Source organism: Streptopelia decaocto (genome assembly GCF_964273445.1).
Source record: "Streptopelia decaocto genome assembly, chromosome: 1".
Lineage (NCBI taxonomy): Eukaryota > Metazoa > Chordata > Aves > Columbiformes > Columbidae > Streptopelia > Streptopelia decaocto.
Genome location: NC_138663.1, coordinates 84,801,410 through 84,816,717, shown reverse-complemented (window position 1 = coordinate 84,816,717; position 15,308 = coordinate 84,801,410). Strand labels below are relative to the sequence as shown.

Genomic DNA, 15,308 nt, shown 5'->3' with positions numbered 1-15,308 from the left:
TTTTTTTTAAATATTATTTTTAGAGTTTTTGTTATGTATGTTTTGTTGACATACGTTTCAGCTAAAATCAAAGAAGGGCACAAGTAACGTAATTGAAAGGGAAGAAGGGGGGCACACAGGGCATGCAGAGTACACGTGAAATATGAAGGGAAGAGCAAGTGAGCATCCTTTTTAAGCAGAAGCAAATTTACAGCTCTTGGCATGCAAAGCTTCAAACGGTCGTCCCTTGGTGCACAGGAGTTTCACATACTAAAACTTAACACAAGTTCAGAAGCTTGAATAACCCTTACAGATGCTAAAACCGAATCCTACTGATCACAGCTGGTGACATTATATATATATATATATTTATTATTTTAATTATATATATATTAGGGGTTTTTTGGCTAACTTTTATCTGTGCAGATCACCTGAATTTCCTCCTAACTCCTGGCAATTCATTGCACTCCGAAAGGTCCTGGGTTGCCCAGTTTAGACTCCATTTCTGTTTCTGCGTGGAAGAACTGTGCTAGTTTTTTGTTGTAGCTTATTCTTTCATGTTTGCAGCTACAGAAGAGACATGCAAGAAATAAGTGGCTTTGAAAAAATCACACTGCCTCTATCAGCAAATTTGTCTCTCATAGTACTTTTATAACAGGTATCTTAGCTGCTTCATCATTAATGATATTAAAGTGATTCAGCTGTAGATTTAGAAATGGAACTCCTCTCCTTTTTCTAAGCCAAGATCTTCAAATACACAGAACACAAGCAAAAGCATGGAGTGGAGTGTTTCTTTGGGGAGGAAAAATAAACAACGCCACTAGGTATTTTTAATGCGGTCCCATTTATTTAGAAACAACATTAAAAGTATTTTTTTTCTTTGAAGTATAAAGAATCAAACAATAAGAAATAATTTATTTGCTTCTAGTGTATGGTTTGATGGTTCTTCACATGAATAAAAAATGATGTAATTGTATGAGACAAGGCTGTTATGATTACTCCTCTCCTTCACAGGAGATTTGGACCACCATTGTTTGTTTGTTTGTTTTGATTTGGAAATTCACCAGCCACGAATGTTTATTTGCATACTGCAGACCACTTTAATGCTGCAGAGCCCATCAGTTTAACTCACCCGTTTTAAAAGAGCACACACCGTCACTGATCAGTGAGAGCTATAACCTGGATGCAACCTAGAGCTGTCATGATGCAAACTATGTGTGTCTTGGAACTGCTATCTTTAAGTGCTCTCTGCTATAGCTGTGTCCTCTGCTGTCAGACTGGCACTTTCCAGAGTCCAGAGAGAAGTCTCCATGCATGATGTCATTACAGAGAGCTAGAGGAGCATTGACCTTTCTATGCAAATGTTTGCCATGATGACAATGAAATATCTCAAGTGATCTGTTTGCGGCAGTAGTACAGCCAAGAAATACACCCTCCTGTAGAGCTGCTAAGACTGGTGGTCCTAGCAAAGGATACGTATATGTGTATGTGTATATGTATATGTACATGTATCCTACTGCCAGACTCTCTTGCAGGAGTAAAACTGCTATTTTGTCCCTCTTGCCCACCATTGCAGGCTGTGTGGGATGATAACTGTGTGAACAACAGCAGTAGTTTCACGGTGCTGTGCTTGCCATCAGCTTTGCAATGCCAAGTGACAGATATCGGGTGGTGCTGGGTCCCCAATGAGGACAATCACCCTCAGCCACACTCCATGGCAGCACAGCCGAGGACATGGAGCGGGTGCAGCAGAGGGATAGCAACAAATAGCACAGGCCATAAATTTGTGTTCCTGTGAAACAGCAACATGGGGAATTACAGCCTCAGTCTCTCAGTCAGAATTTTAGGGTGGCTGATGATCACACAGCTCTCAGCAATGCTGCTGTTTGTAACACACAGGCAGAATCTACTCAGTGCAGTTCCTATTGCTTCTCTTTCCAAGGTAGTTTCTCCTCGCTGCATCCTACAGTCCTTCTTCAGAGGTCATTTGGAAACCTTGTCTCTTCTCATGATTCACTCTCCTCCCTCACAAAGGTGTATCTCCAGTTTGAGAATTGTTGCTGTATGTAACAAAACTTTCCTCACAGTATTTTTACAGATCTGCCTAGACAAAGCATTGTGGTATTACATCGATTTATATTTTGTGCAAAAAGGTTCTAGTGAGATCAGAAGCTTTGTCTGTAGTTCAGCTCTGGTTTGAATAATGGTGAGACAGACTTTTACAGTTTCAGGCATGAAAAATATCAGCACTTTCACCTTCCCTCCAGGAGCACCCTGTATTGGGGTGAGGGTTTGGTTCTTCATTCGTGGAAGGCGAAATTAATGATAATATGGAGGGCTGGAAAGTATCTTCAAAGACATCATTGTTAATGGCACTCTCATAAGCCGGTGGTGGAGTGAGTGGCTCCAGTGGCTCAAACCTTTGTTCAATACCTTTTACTTCATGGATGTCTGAAACAAACCGTTGGAGCCTTGGGGGCAGCACCAGCTGCAACTGCATCCTGGAACCTATGTCCGTCTCAGAGGTCCCCCTTGTGCCTGTTGGCACTGACACCCTGAGAGCCTCTTGGGCAGATGATTCAATAACAACGTTGTAAGGAGGAGGCTCATTCAGTGGTGAGGGCACTAAGCTTGGATTGGATGCAATTGTCCATATTGCTGGAGCTGACATAGTCATCACTTCCTCATAGGTGGGTGCTTCATAGGCAGCATTCACCCTATGCACAAAGAGAGGAATGACAGTTTTACTGGTTATTTTACTGCTTAGTTTATGCAGGGGCAGGTAGTCTGGATAATGTAGTATAGGGACCATGCTATAATCAATAGATATGACTGAGAGAGGATATCTCATGTGGTGTTGTTCTATGTGATATTCTGCTGCTCACTTGTCCAGCCAACTTAATTTCTTGCTTTCTGGTCCAGAGAATGGACCATCTGGCCATGTTCCTACACTCCTCCAAACAAGCGAAAAAAAAAAAAAAACATACTGGTTTTCAGTGTCCCAGGCTTAGCTTGATCATAGAATCAAAGAATATCTCAAGTTGGAAGAGACCCAAAAGGGTCCTGTCTCTCATTTATAATCTCCTACCAGTTAAAATGTATTACTAAGAATTACTAACTACTAATTATTCCTCAGAATAAAACAGGATCTTACTTTTTTAATACTTTAGCTCAATGTTCATCTATTTTTAAGAAGTGGAGAAAATTAAGTATTTTTGTTTAGTTTAAGCAAGAACTAACTCTTCTGTGTTAAAAATAATATCTGCAGAGAAAAATGTTACTTTAGAAACATTTTCCTTTTTAGGTTGTAAACAGATACTAATTTTCTAATTTTCTTCTAGTATGCCCCCAAGCTAGCAAAGCCCAAGGTAGACTTCTTTTTATGCACTCTTTCTAAAAGTAAACACATAATAACATTTTTGGCACTTCCACAACACCTGTATTTGAGAAGTTAAAGTCATTTATGGATGTGGATAATTATTATCTGGATTTTACAGACAAGGAAGCAAAGATACAAATAAACTCTTTGACTACAGTAGGTAAACTGGGGTTAAATTAGGTGATGCTGAGCACCTGCAAATGTACATGAAGCCAAGGAGACGTGGGAGTATTCAGAGCCTCTCAAAATCAGAGCTTATTATTGTCAAAGTTGTGTTTTTTTAAGACTGGAAATACACCTAGTTACAAGTTCCTTTTTAAAAGTTTGCCAAGGAACAGTTGCTCTGAAGATAAGGTTCATAAAACTAAACCCAGCTAAGACGCAATATTACTTCAGCATTTTTTCTTTTTCCTTGTCTGACTCATTGTTTGGCAAGACTTGATAACTCAAATTAAAATAAAACTGGGCCTGGACCTGTTTAATCTTGGGAATTGTTAGTGGATCAGTTCCTAGGGGGAAAGAAAATATATGTTGGGCAAGATACAGAACATGCATGGCATAGACATTTGCAACCTCCACCTGAATAATGAAGGAAAGCAACCTGAAAAGACCTTTTATCTTTTGGAGTGGGTCTGTGTTTAGTGCCATAGGGGAACGGCAGCAGAACAATATGTAAAATGGCCATATCTGAGGAGAGAGAATTAAAGTAAGAAGAATTATCAGGTTACTGCTTACTCTGCTTGGCTTTGTCTGCTTGGAGGTATCTCATTTGTGTCATGTCGGCGATGATTCTTCAGGTAACACTCGACAAACACACTCAGCAAATACCCAACCAGGCACACTCCCCCTACTCCTAGGAAGAAATAGCCTACTGGGTTGATGTTAGAAGTAATGGCCAGCATGGTGACCCCAATGAGAAGAGCAGCAGTGAAAAGAAGCAACAAGGCTTGGCGAATGTTCTTCCACTGTGTTTCTAACCGCATGGTGGTATAGGTGGTGGTAGCAAACAGTTGACAACAGATGAGCAGTTAAGGGGACAGACATCTGTGGAAGACGGAATTGTTTTTTCAATATGAAACATGAGCATACAAACATTTTCTTAGTATCATGACCAAAATAAGAACATACCTACTCGAGTACATGCCATCATGAGAACATGCAGATATGCACATACATAATAAGCCTGGGAAATCTCTGCATAAATGCACACCAATGTAAATGTACTAGAATTTCCTATGTGAATGCATATTGAATAATGGGAATGCTTGGATACACAATTGCAAGACATAAAATGCATAAATAGACCATCAGCAGTTACTGTCAGGCTTATCTAAAAAGGTCTAGCTTCTTAATAAAATTAGGGTTGTCTAGGATGCAGATTTGATATTACTACAAAAGTGAAACACAGAATAAAGGTAAATTCTATGACATTTGTACGTTGCATAATGAACATTCAGATACTAGTTCAGATCCCAGCCTTATCGATGGGGCTGTCTGCCCCAGTAAATTGAGCGTCTAACTTGAGTGTAGCATTACAGCAATAATATTACTTTAGGTTCTATATATAGCTGGGGTATGTCTGTTTTTGCAAATTGTGGGCATGTATTTGAATATTTGCCAATAGTGTAAGGATTTTTCTGTTGATGTGCTCTTTTGCACCATTCTCAAACATGAGAGCACCTCCTGTGCCCCATTCCAAACCCCATCTCTGTGAAAGAGACAACAGTTGTCATTGTGTGCAGTCAATATACAGTGAATACCAGAGATCTGTGGCATTCAAGAAATATTAATAAGGAGTCATCTTGCATGTGTTGCACTAAACTACATATATCCCACTGTTTTGATGAAGACCCCTTTGAAGAAAAAAAAGCATAAGACAATGGGCATATTTTTCATTAATATGCATCTCCAAACAAATACACAGTTTTATATAGTAGTTCTACGTTACATTGTGTGCTTTTGCACGCTAAATGCTTTCCCTAGTTATAGCAAAAAATAGGTAAATGTATAAACTAATATACAAATGCCATAAAAATAAACACGTTCTTTTTCAGCTTATACTTACCAGAGAGAGGTTTTGGTAGGTAGGAGTAGTCATGTTTTAGCTTCTCTCTTCATCAGAAGGAAAAATATGCAAGCTCTTTCATGCCTGCTACTTCCCCTTCTGACCTGAGGATGGGACACCAGCAAAAACTCTCCTTTCCTCTTTTTTTCTTGTATGGAGGCACTGAAGACTTCGTTTGAAACTAAAAGCCAGAAACTAGTGAATATCAGAAGCTACCAAACGAGTTTTGTGTGGGAAAGTAGAACTTCATTTTTCCAGGTTCTGAATCCAAAGCAATTTCTAGACCATCACAGACCTTCTGTTCTTTTGCTGCTGTTCTAGGTCTGTCCCACAAAAGCAGGAAACTCATTAGGAAAGAGGGCGGAGTGAGCAGTGGGGGAGTGCTTACCTGTGTGAGATCTGTTTGGTCTGCTTTACTTTAAGGAGAGAAACTCTGCCCTGAAAATTACGTTCTCCTCCCCACGTAGCAGAGGAATCTTGATCTCTGCCTCACAAAGGGGGATGGACTGCTGGCCCAGCCCACATCACATGGTCCACACATAAATCTATTTATGAGTTCTGTAGAGTGTAAATCCGTACATTTTCCTATCCTGATTGGGTGCTGTTTGTCAGATGTTGTTTTATGTCCTCTTCTATTTTACAAACAAAAAGAAAAAAGGAGGCAATGGTTCAATGGGTTATTATTTTGCAAAGTGGATTTTGCAAACAAAAAGAAAACAGAGGGCTGGGTTAAAATCTTTTTTACTCCCTGATGTGTCTGGCAATGAGGACTACTCATAAGCAATGGAATGTGTACTAAATTACTTCATGATGTCTGTTATCATCTGAACCTTTAGTGTGTGTCTGAAAATAGCCTAGACTAGACTCAACTAGACCAGACCAGAATAGAATAGAGACCATTTCAGTTGGAAGGGACCTACAACAGTTACATAGTCCAACTGTCTGATCACTTCAGGGCTCACCAAAAGTTAAAGCATGTTATTAAGGGCATTGGCCAAATGCCTCTTAAACACTGTCAGGGATGGGGCATTGACTACCTCTCTAGAAAGCCTGTTCCAGTGTTTGACCACCCTCTCAGTAAATAAATGTTTCCTAATGTCCTGTCTGAACCTCCTCTGATGCAGCTTTGATCCATTCTGACACATCCTATCACTCAATACCAAGGAGAAGAGATCAGCACCTCCCTCCCCAATTCCCCTCTTCAGGAAGCTGTGGAGAGCCATGAGGTCGCCCCTCAGTCTCCTTTCTCCAAACCAGACAAGCCCAAAGTCCTTGGCCACTTCTCACAGGACATTCCTTCCAGTCCTTTCAGCAGCTTTTATTGCCCTCCTCTGGACGCATTCAAGGACCTTCACATCCTTCTCAAATTGTGGGGCCCAGAGCTGCACACAATACTCAAGGTGGGACCGCACCAATGCTAAATACAATGTGATAATCACCTCCTTTGACCAGCTAGTTATGCTGTGTTTGGTGCACCCTGGATGCTGTTTACTGCCAGGGTGCACACTCCTGATTTCTACTGAGCTGCTGTCGACCAGCAGTCTCACATCCCTTTCTGCAGGGCTGCTCTCTGGCCACTCCTCTCTCAGTTTGTACTTGTGCCCAGCGTTACTCTGTCCTAGGTACAGAATCTGGCATTTCAGCTTGTTAAATTTCCTCCCATAAATCATAGCCGGTGCCCCAATCTGTTAATATCTAGATCCCTCTGCAAGGCCTCTTGTCCTTCAAAAGAGTCAACAGCACCTCCCAGTTTGTTATCATCACCAAACTTGCTGATGGTGAATTCAACTTCTGCATCCAGATTGTTGATAAATATATTGAACAGAAGTGGCACTAGAGTTGAGCTCTGAGGAACATAACTGGTGACTGGCCACCAGCCAGATATAGCCCCATTTACTAGAACCCTTTGAGCTCTTCCCTTCAGCCAGTTCTTCACCCAGTGCACCATGAACCTGCTTATCCCACAGCTGGACAATTCGTCCAGAAGGATGCTGTGAGAGACAGTATCAAAAGCCTCACCAAAATCCAGAAAAACTACATCCACTGCCTTCCCTTCACCTGCCCTTCCCTTCACCTGCAAGGTGGGTGACATTGTCATAGAAGGCTATCAAATTAGCTAAACAGGACTTTCCCTTTGTGAACCCATGTTGACTGTGCCTGATCATTGCATTGTTCTTTAAATGCCCTTCAATAGTATCCAGTATAATCTGCTCCATATTTTTTCCAGGAACTTAGGTTACACTAACAGGTTTGTTACCACACTCTACAACTACCTGAAAGGAGGTTATAGTGAGGTGGGTGTCGGTCTCTTTTCTGAAGTAACAAGTGATAGGACAAGAGGAATTGGCCTCAAGTTGCACAACGAGAGGTTTAGGTTGGATATGAGGAAAACTCCTTCATGGTAAGGGTTGTCAGGCATTGTAACAGGCTGCCCACGGAAGTGATTGAGTCACCATCCCTGGGGGTGTTTAGAAGATGTGTATATAAGTTTCTCAGGAACATGGTTTAGAGGTAGATTTGACAATGTTAGGTTAATGGTTGGACTCAGTGACCTTAAAGGTCTTTACCAACCAAAACAATTCTATGTTTCTGTCACCACTGTGGCCAAGGCAGCCATCTACCATCACATCCCCCATGAATCGTTCTGTATTCAGAAATAGCCAATCTAGGAGGGTGTCTTTCACAGTTGGCTCACTGAGTACTTGTGACTACAAGTTATCTCCTACAAACTTCAAGAATTCCAAGACCTGCTCATCTCAGCAGTATGATATTCACAGTTGATGTCTGGGAAGCTGAAAACTCCCATAAGGACAAGGGCTACTGATCCTGAAATTTCTCTTAATTGCCTGTAGAATAACTCATCAGTACTTCCATCACTGGAAGTAGCCAAACACAATACGAATTACCTCCACGAGCTGACTGTAGTTCATGTATGTCTGTGATACGAAGATGTACTACTACTAAATGTTTATTAAGAGTATTCAAGTGGGAAGATTGGGCCAACAAGAATTGCATGAGGTTTAGCAAAGATAAATGTAAAGTAATTTATAGACAGAATAATCGCAAGCAGCAGTACAGGCTGGAGTCTGACTGGCTGGGATGCAGTTCTGCTGAAACAGACCTGATGGTCTTGAAGAACAGCAAGCTCAAGAGGATTCAGAAGTGTGCCCTTGAAGAAATGAAGGCCAACAGCATACTGGTTTGTATCAGAAATAGTATGGCCAGCAGGACTAGAGAAGAGATATCCTACTGGGTTGAGGAGGGAATTAAAATATACTACAGACCCTATCTGAGTGTTCTGTTTACTGAGCTATTGTAAGAAAAGAGAATACCTACTATAAGAATTATTTACAAAGAAGATGGTCCTACTTTTTAAAATAGTGAGTAAAAGTGTGATTTGATAAGGCAGCTGAACCAACCTAATAGGTGAATGCTGTGGAATATGGTAGTCCTTCCTACCTCTTCTCTACCTCCCAGCTGTCAAAGCCTGTCCTCCTTGTGGTGATTCTAGTGCTCAGTTGATCTCTTGCTGAGCCACCTCAGCTGTCCCAGCTAGTGGGAAAGTATTTACATTTTTCCAGAGTGAATTTAGTGAACTAAATCCTTCCAACAATCTGACTATTGTTGAATCCCCTTTTTAAGTACCTACAGAAGGTATGTAGGCTATGTAGAGGGAGCTGAGGCACTTTGCTTGTCTGCACATTCCCTTGTAGGGAGTAGGCACATAAAAACTGCTTTGGGGCTAGACCTTTTTGCTAAGTTAGGAGAAAGTCAGAAAGGTGAAGAAGTCTTCATTATTTGGTGGAAAAATACCTCCGTGATTGGAAGCACTTTATTTGATTTGTGGATAGATAGATAGATAAATAGATAGATATAGGTTTTGCGGAAACTTTCTGTTTTGATTGGTACACCCTTTTAAAAAATGTTTATAGACATAATTATGAAATACCAGGATGAGAAAGGTTAAAAATGATAGGTATCTCTGCTGCATTAGTTGTTGCTTGTATTACTTCAGTTGAAGTTCAGAGTCCAGTGAGTCCCCTAAATTTTACCCATGGAGATGCATGGATTACTGGGCTGAATCTTTAGGAGTTATTTTTATGCATTTATATGAGTTATACTTCGCAATGCAGCTGTGAATGCATTAGTTGAACATCTTTATTAACATGTTACTGACTGCAACACAGTGCTTCTACGCAAGGCCTTTTAGCATTCCTGAAGGACTTCTGACATGTTCATGTGTCTGCCATAGTCCATAGTCTGTTTCACACTGTCATTGGTTACAGTGTCTGGGGAACCATAACAAAGAAAAATGGATCACATTGCTGCATGAAGAAGTTTTTGGTGATGACAAGATTAAGAAAATGCACCGAAGCTTGAGAAAGGCCTGATAGGTATCACTATGCAGTGTTTGTGGAATAAGGGGTAGAAGTCAGGGAAAGCAAACGAGGAGATTTATACTGCTGTCCTAAACTGTCTCTCTATCATGTGCTGTGGAGATGCTTTTTATAGAAAGAATCATGCCATGAGGATCAGACTTCATTTAACAGCAGATTTCTTTAGTTAAGACCACAGATTTCTTTTTCTTTTTTTTTTTTTTTTCATTCTTTCTTCCAGTACCTCATTGTTAATCTTTATTTTTCATTCAGTCTCTAGGAAGCATTTCACCTTTCCCCTGTTTCATCTCATTATCTACCTCCTGCCCAAACTGCTACTAATTAACTTAGTACCTACAATAAGCTTGCTTATCAGCTCGGTATGCAGAGAAGCTTGCTTTATTCCCAAGGCCTTGTGACGAACATACCATGGCATGATTAATCTTTCTGTAATCACTGTCTATTCTTCCCTATAACCTTGTCCTGAAGCAATTTCTGAGAGCCTGAGCAAGTACTGGGAACAAAGTGCTACTGAACTACCTTTTCCTGTCTTTTCTATCTCTGCTTTTGTCTCCCAAGCTGTGCTTAGTCACCTTTGTGAAATATGACTTTGATTTTTCTGTTCAGGAGCATGATTACATTGTATCTACAGAGGTCATGGAACAGCCCTTACCTGTGGTTGGTATGTTTCTGGTCAGTATAATGTCTTAAGCTGGAGAAAGCAAAACTCCAAGGAAGTTATGCCTGTGCTCAGATGTTCAAGATATATGTGTAAATTTCAAAAGAACAGTTGTGCTTGACTTGCCATAGCTGAATGTTTTTGTCTTCCAGCTTATTCTAGTTCTTATAGGACAATGGTTGAAAGTTATCATATGTGTAGTCACTGTATGTTGGGTTTTTTTGGCATGGCTGTCTTCTACCTGCAGTGGCTTTTCTCTGTAGATCAGGCTTGAGATGTGTTCCCAGAAGGACTGATATTGCAAGGAGAGCTTCTACTGCTACCACTATTTCCTCACCTGTCTCAGGGATACCTGAAAAGCATACATCTACAGAGACTGAGTCAGAGACACTTGTTATGTTATGCAGAACTAATGGATTTCTGTTTTCTGATAGTGAGTCACATTTAACTCAGTGGAATTACAGTGAATAGTGCCTTGACAAAAGTTTGTAACTGTATCATAAAACTTAACAAGACTTCAATAACAAAACTCACAATGATATTACCCTTATGTGCCTAGAATAAAATTAGAGAGAAAAGAGAGATAGATTAAGATATCAGAAGAAAGGTAGGATTTCACCACTCCAAGGGTCCATTGATCCAGCGACAATCTTTGTAGCTCTCTTGGTGGTGGGTGCGACAAAACTTCACCACAAGTGTCCCAAGTGAGAAGTTTTTTTATGCTTTAGTTCATTTGCCTGAGAGATAGGAGAGGGCAGCTCATCTCCTCCCTCTACTCACTCCTCATGCTACTTAAGGAGATTGTTCCAGAAATGGGTTGGTGGTCTCAGAAGTGCCCAGAAGTGAGTTGATTGGTCCTCTAGGGGTAGCTGGTGATTTGTTATTTCCCCTAGCTGGTCAGTGTTTGCTGAATGAACCTGCCTTTGTTCCAGCCCAATTAATGAGACCTCAAGGAAGAGATACTATTAATGAGGCCTTCATTTTGCAAGGAATAGGTAGGCCTCAAGGAAGACATAAGTCCTGTCTCCACAGCACTTATCTATTCCTTGCTGCCAGAAATTGCAAAAAACAGCTGTTTAAGGCATAACGAGGTGCATACCATGTCCATCACAATATAGGATGAAAACTGGCAGGATGAAAACTGTTTATGTCCTTTTCAGGAAAGACAGGCCAGTCAGACGTGGTGGTGGAGTTTCTTTTTATGTGAGAGAGCAACTACAATGTATTGAGTGTTGTCCAGGCACGGATGAGGGGCGAGTTGAGAGTCTGTGGGTGAAAGTTAAGGGGCAGGCTGGCAAGGGTGATACTGTTGTGGGTGTCTATTACAGGCCACCAAATCAGGGTGAGGAAGTTGATGAGGCCTTCTACAGACAGCTGGGAGCAGCCTTGCAATCACAGGCCCTGGTTGTGGTGAGGGATTTTAACTTCCCTGATGTTTGTTGGAAGGACTACTCGGCTGGCCAGCCACAGTCTAGGAGGTTCCTCCAGTGCCTTGATAATAACTTTCTGATGCAAAGGGTGGAGGAGCCAACTAGAAGAGGTGCATTGCTGGACCTCATCCTCACTAACAAGGAGGGTCTGGTTGAAGCAGTAAAGGTTGAAGGCTGCCTTGGTTGCAGCGAACATGAGATGGTGGAGTTCAGGATCTCATGTGGTAGGAGCAGTATAGCAAGCAGAATTGCAACTCTGGATTTTAGCAAGGCAAACTTTCGCCTTTTCAGGCAATTGCTAAGGGAAATCCCATGGGCAAGGCTGCTTGTAGGTAAAGGAGACCAAGATAGTTGGTTAGTGTTCAGGGACTGTTTCTACTGGGCACAAGATCAGAGCATACCGACACGTAGGAAGTCAAGGAAGGGAGCCAGGAGACCTGTGTGGTTAAACAGGGAGCTGCTGGGTAAGCTCAAGTGGAAGAGGAGAGTTTACAGATCATGGAAGGAGGGGCTGGCCACTTGGGGAGAATATAAGGCTGTTGTCAGAGGGTGTAGGGAGGCAACTAGGAAAGCTAAGGCCTCCTTAGAATTAAACCTGTCGAGAGGCGTCAAGGACAACAGGAAGAGCTTTTCCAAATACGTAGCAGATAAAACTGACAGCAGAGGCAATGTAGGCCCACTGATGAACGAGGTGGGTGCCCTGGTGACTGAAGATACAGAGAAGGCAGAGTTACTGAATGCCTTCTTTGTCTCTGTCTACTCTGCCGGAGGCTGTCCTGAGAAGCCCCGTACTGCTGAGACCCCAGAGGAAGGCAGGACAATGGAGGAGTTTGCCTTGGTTGATGAGGACTGGGTTAGGGAGCAGTTATGCAATCCGGACATCCATAAATCCATGGGTCCGGATGGGATGCACCCGCGGGTGCTGAGGGAGCTGGCTGAGGTCATTGCTGGGCTGCTCTCCATCATCTTTGCCAAGTCTTGGGAAACAGGAGAGGTGCCTGAGGACTGGAGGAAAGCAAATGTCACTCCCATCTTCAAAAAGGGCAAGAGGGAGGACATATTCCACAGCTAAATTGAGGGAGTGCGGTCTGGAAGAACGGGTTGTGAGGTGGACTGCGAACTTGCTGAAGGAAAGAAGCCAGAGAGTCATGGTCAATGGGGCGGAGTCAAGTTGGAGACCTGTACCTAGTGGAGTGCCCCAAGGGTCAGTACTGGGACCTGTATTATTCAATATATTCATCAATGAGTTGGATGAGGGACTAGAGTGTACTATCAGCAAGTTTGCTGGTGACACCAAGCTGGGGGGAGTGGCTGACACGCCAGAAGGTTGTGCCACCATCCAGCGAGACCTGGACAGGCTGGAGAGTTGGGCAGGGAAAAATTTAATTAAATATAACAAGGGAAAGTGTAGAGTCTTGCATCTGGGCAGGAACAACCCCAGGTTCCAGTATAAGTTGTGGAATGATCCATTAGAGAGCAGTGTAGGGGAAAGGGACCTGGGGGTCCTGGTGGACAGCAGGATGACCATGAGCCAGCACTGTGCCCTTGTGGCCAGAAAGGCCAATGGCACCCTGGGGTGTATTAGAAGGGGGGTGGTTAGTAGGTTGAGAGAGGTTCTCCTTCCCCTCTACTCTGCCCTGGTGAGACCACATCTGGAATATTGTGTCCAGTTCTGGGCCTCTCAGTTCCAGAAGGACAGGGAACTGCTGCAGAGAGTCCAGCGTAGGGCAACTAAGATGATTAAGGGAGTGGAGCATCTCCCTTATGAGGAAAGGCTGAGGGAGCTGGGTCTCTTTAGCTTGGAGAAGAGGAGACTGAGGGGTGACCTCATTAATGTTTACAGATATATAAAGGGTGAGTGTCACGAGGATGGAGCCAGGCTCTTCTGGGTGACAACCAATGGTAGGACAAGGGGTAATGGGTACAAACTGGAACACAAGAGGTTCCACTTAAATTTGAGAAGAAACTTCTTCTCTAGTGAGGGTGACAGAGCACTGGAACAGGCTGCCCAGGGAGGTTGTGGAGTCTCCTACTCTAGAGGCATTCAAGACCTGCCTGGATGCCTTCCTGTGTAACCTCATCTAGGTGTTCCTGCTCCAGCAGGGGGATGGGACTAGATGATCTTTTGAGGTCCCTTCCAATCCCAAACATTCTGTGATTCTGTGAGTACACACTCTTTTGAAATAATTTACCCTGGTGACTGTAATGCTACTAAATGGAATACTAAAGGGACTTCTCCTTTTGTGGTAATTCAGAGCTCCTAATGTGGATCAGGCAGAGGAGGAGAGAACTTAATTGTCGCTAAAGGGAAAGGAGAAGGAGGGCAATTAAGGTTCTACTGCTAGAATATGGTGAAAGGAATACCTAGTGTGGGAAGAGCAAGTGAGCAGAAAGAAATAGTTTCAAGATGAAATGAAGAAATCAATTGAAAATAGTTAAAAGAACACAGGAAGATAATTTCCTGTAATCTAGACTGTACTAAGTGTCTCTTGAAATAAGAGAAAATAAGACCTCTATATGCTGAACTGCTTTACTATAGAATAATATTTGCATTCCTTTTCTCCAGACGTGATTTCACCATTCCAGAAGGGGAAAGTTTTCAGCCAAAGGATATGAGATACAATGAGGAAAGTCAATGTGTAATTACAACAGAGTTCCTGTTCCCTATCTTTCTCCCTGGTCCTAGCCATATATCCTTTCTGCTTATGTTGCCAAACCTGTTATGCACTGTGGCCCTCCCTGACGTGTTCTGAATTGCTAACAAGGCATAAAACCAATAAAATAAAAAGGAAAAAAGAAAATATTTTCTGTTGGGTTAGTAAACTAATAGTCACAAAAACATGCAGGCAGTGCCAGTATGGCCACAAGAGAAGAGAAAGGAACTGAGGGCCTATTTCTGTGTTGAAGAGTAGGGGATGCCCTTTTCCTTTCAACAGCATTAGATAGTTCTGCTAGGGAACCACACCAGCAATATTTGGGAATTATGACCCAACATTAAAAAACAGCTTCCGTGGGTTAAAATTGAATGTCTGTATGCAACTCACTGCAATACTAGATAACTGTGGACTGAAAAGTAATAGTCTTGAGAGGAGGAGAAGGAGCTTGACATTACTGTTGCAGAATGTAGCTTCCTGAGCAAGAGTTTGTCTTTTTTTTTGCTGTCACTGGTGGGACACAGTGTCCATCCTTGAGACACTCTTGTGTTCCTATTATGTTGCACTTTCTCCACATTCTTTCAGTTAATAGTGGGGTGGAAGAATGGGGGAGGTGTTGCCAGACAAAGAGCTCACTTAACTATTTTATTGATGAGCTGTGCTTTGGAGAAAAAGAGTACACTGCTGTTACTGGTACTGGTCGCTTTGAGTGTTGTGCTTTATAGCGAATGTAGTGCAGAATCTTA

At 42.2% G+C, this 15,308-nt stretch overlaps 1 protein-coding gene across 1 annotated transcript; it reads right to left on the bottom strand.

Annotated features, from left to right (window-relative positions):
- Positions 1–906: 906 nt before the first annotated feature.
- TMEM139 (transmembrane protein 139) lies at positions 907–5,727 on the bottom strand. Its single transcript, XM_082056114.1, has 3 exons — positions 5,424–5,727; positions 4,094–4,402; positions 907–2,696 (listed from the first exon to the last, which is right to left on the bottom strand). Exons 2-3 carry the CDS (start codon positions 4,339–4,341, stop codon positions 2,207–2,209), a joined length of 738 nt encoding a protein of 245 aa, XP_081912240.1. The 5' UTR covers positions 4,342–4,402; positions 5,424–5,727; the 3' UTR covers positions 907–2,206.
- Between the last annotated feature and the right edge of the window lie 9,581 nt (positions 5,728–15,308).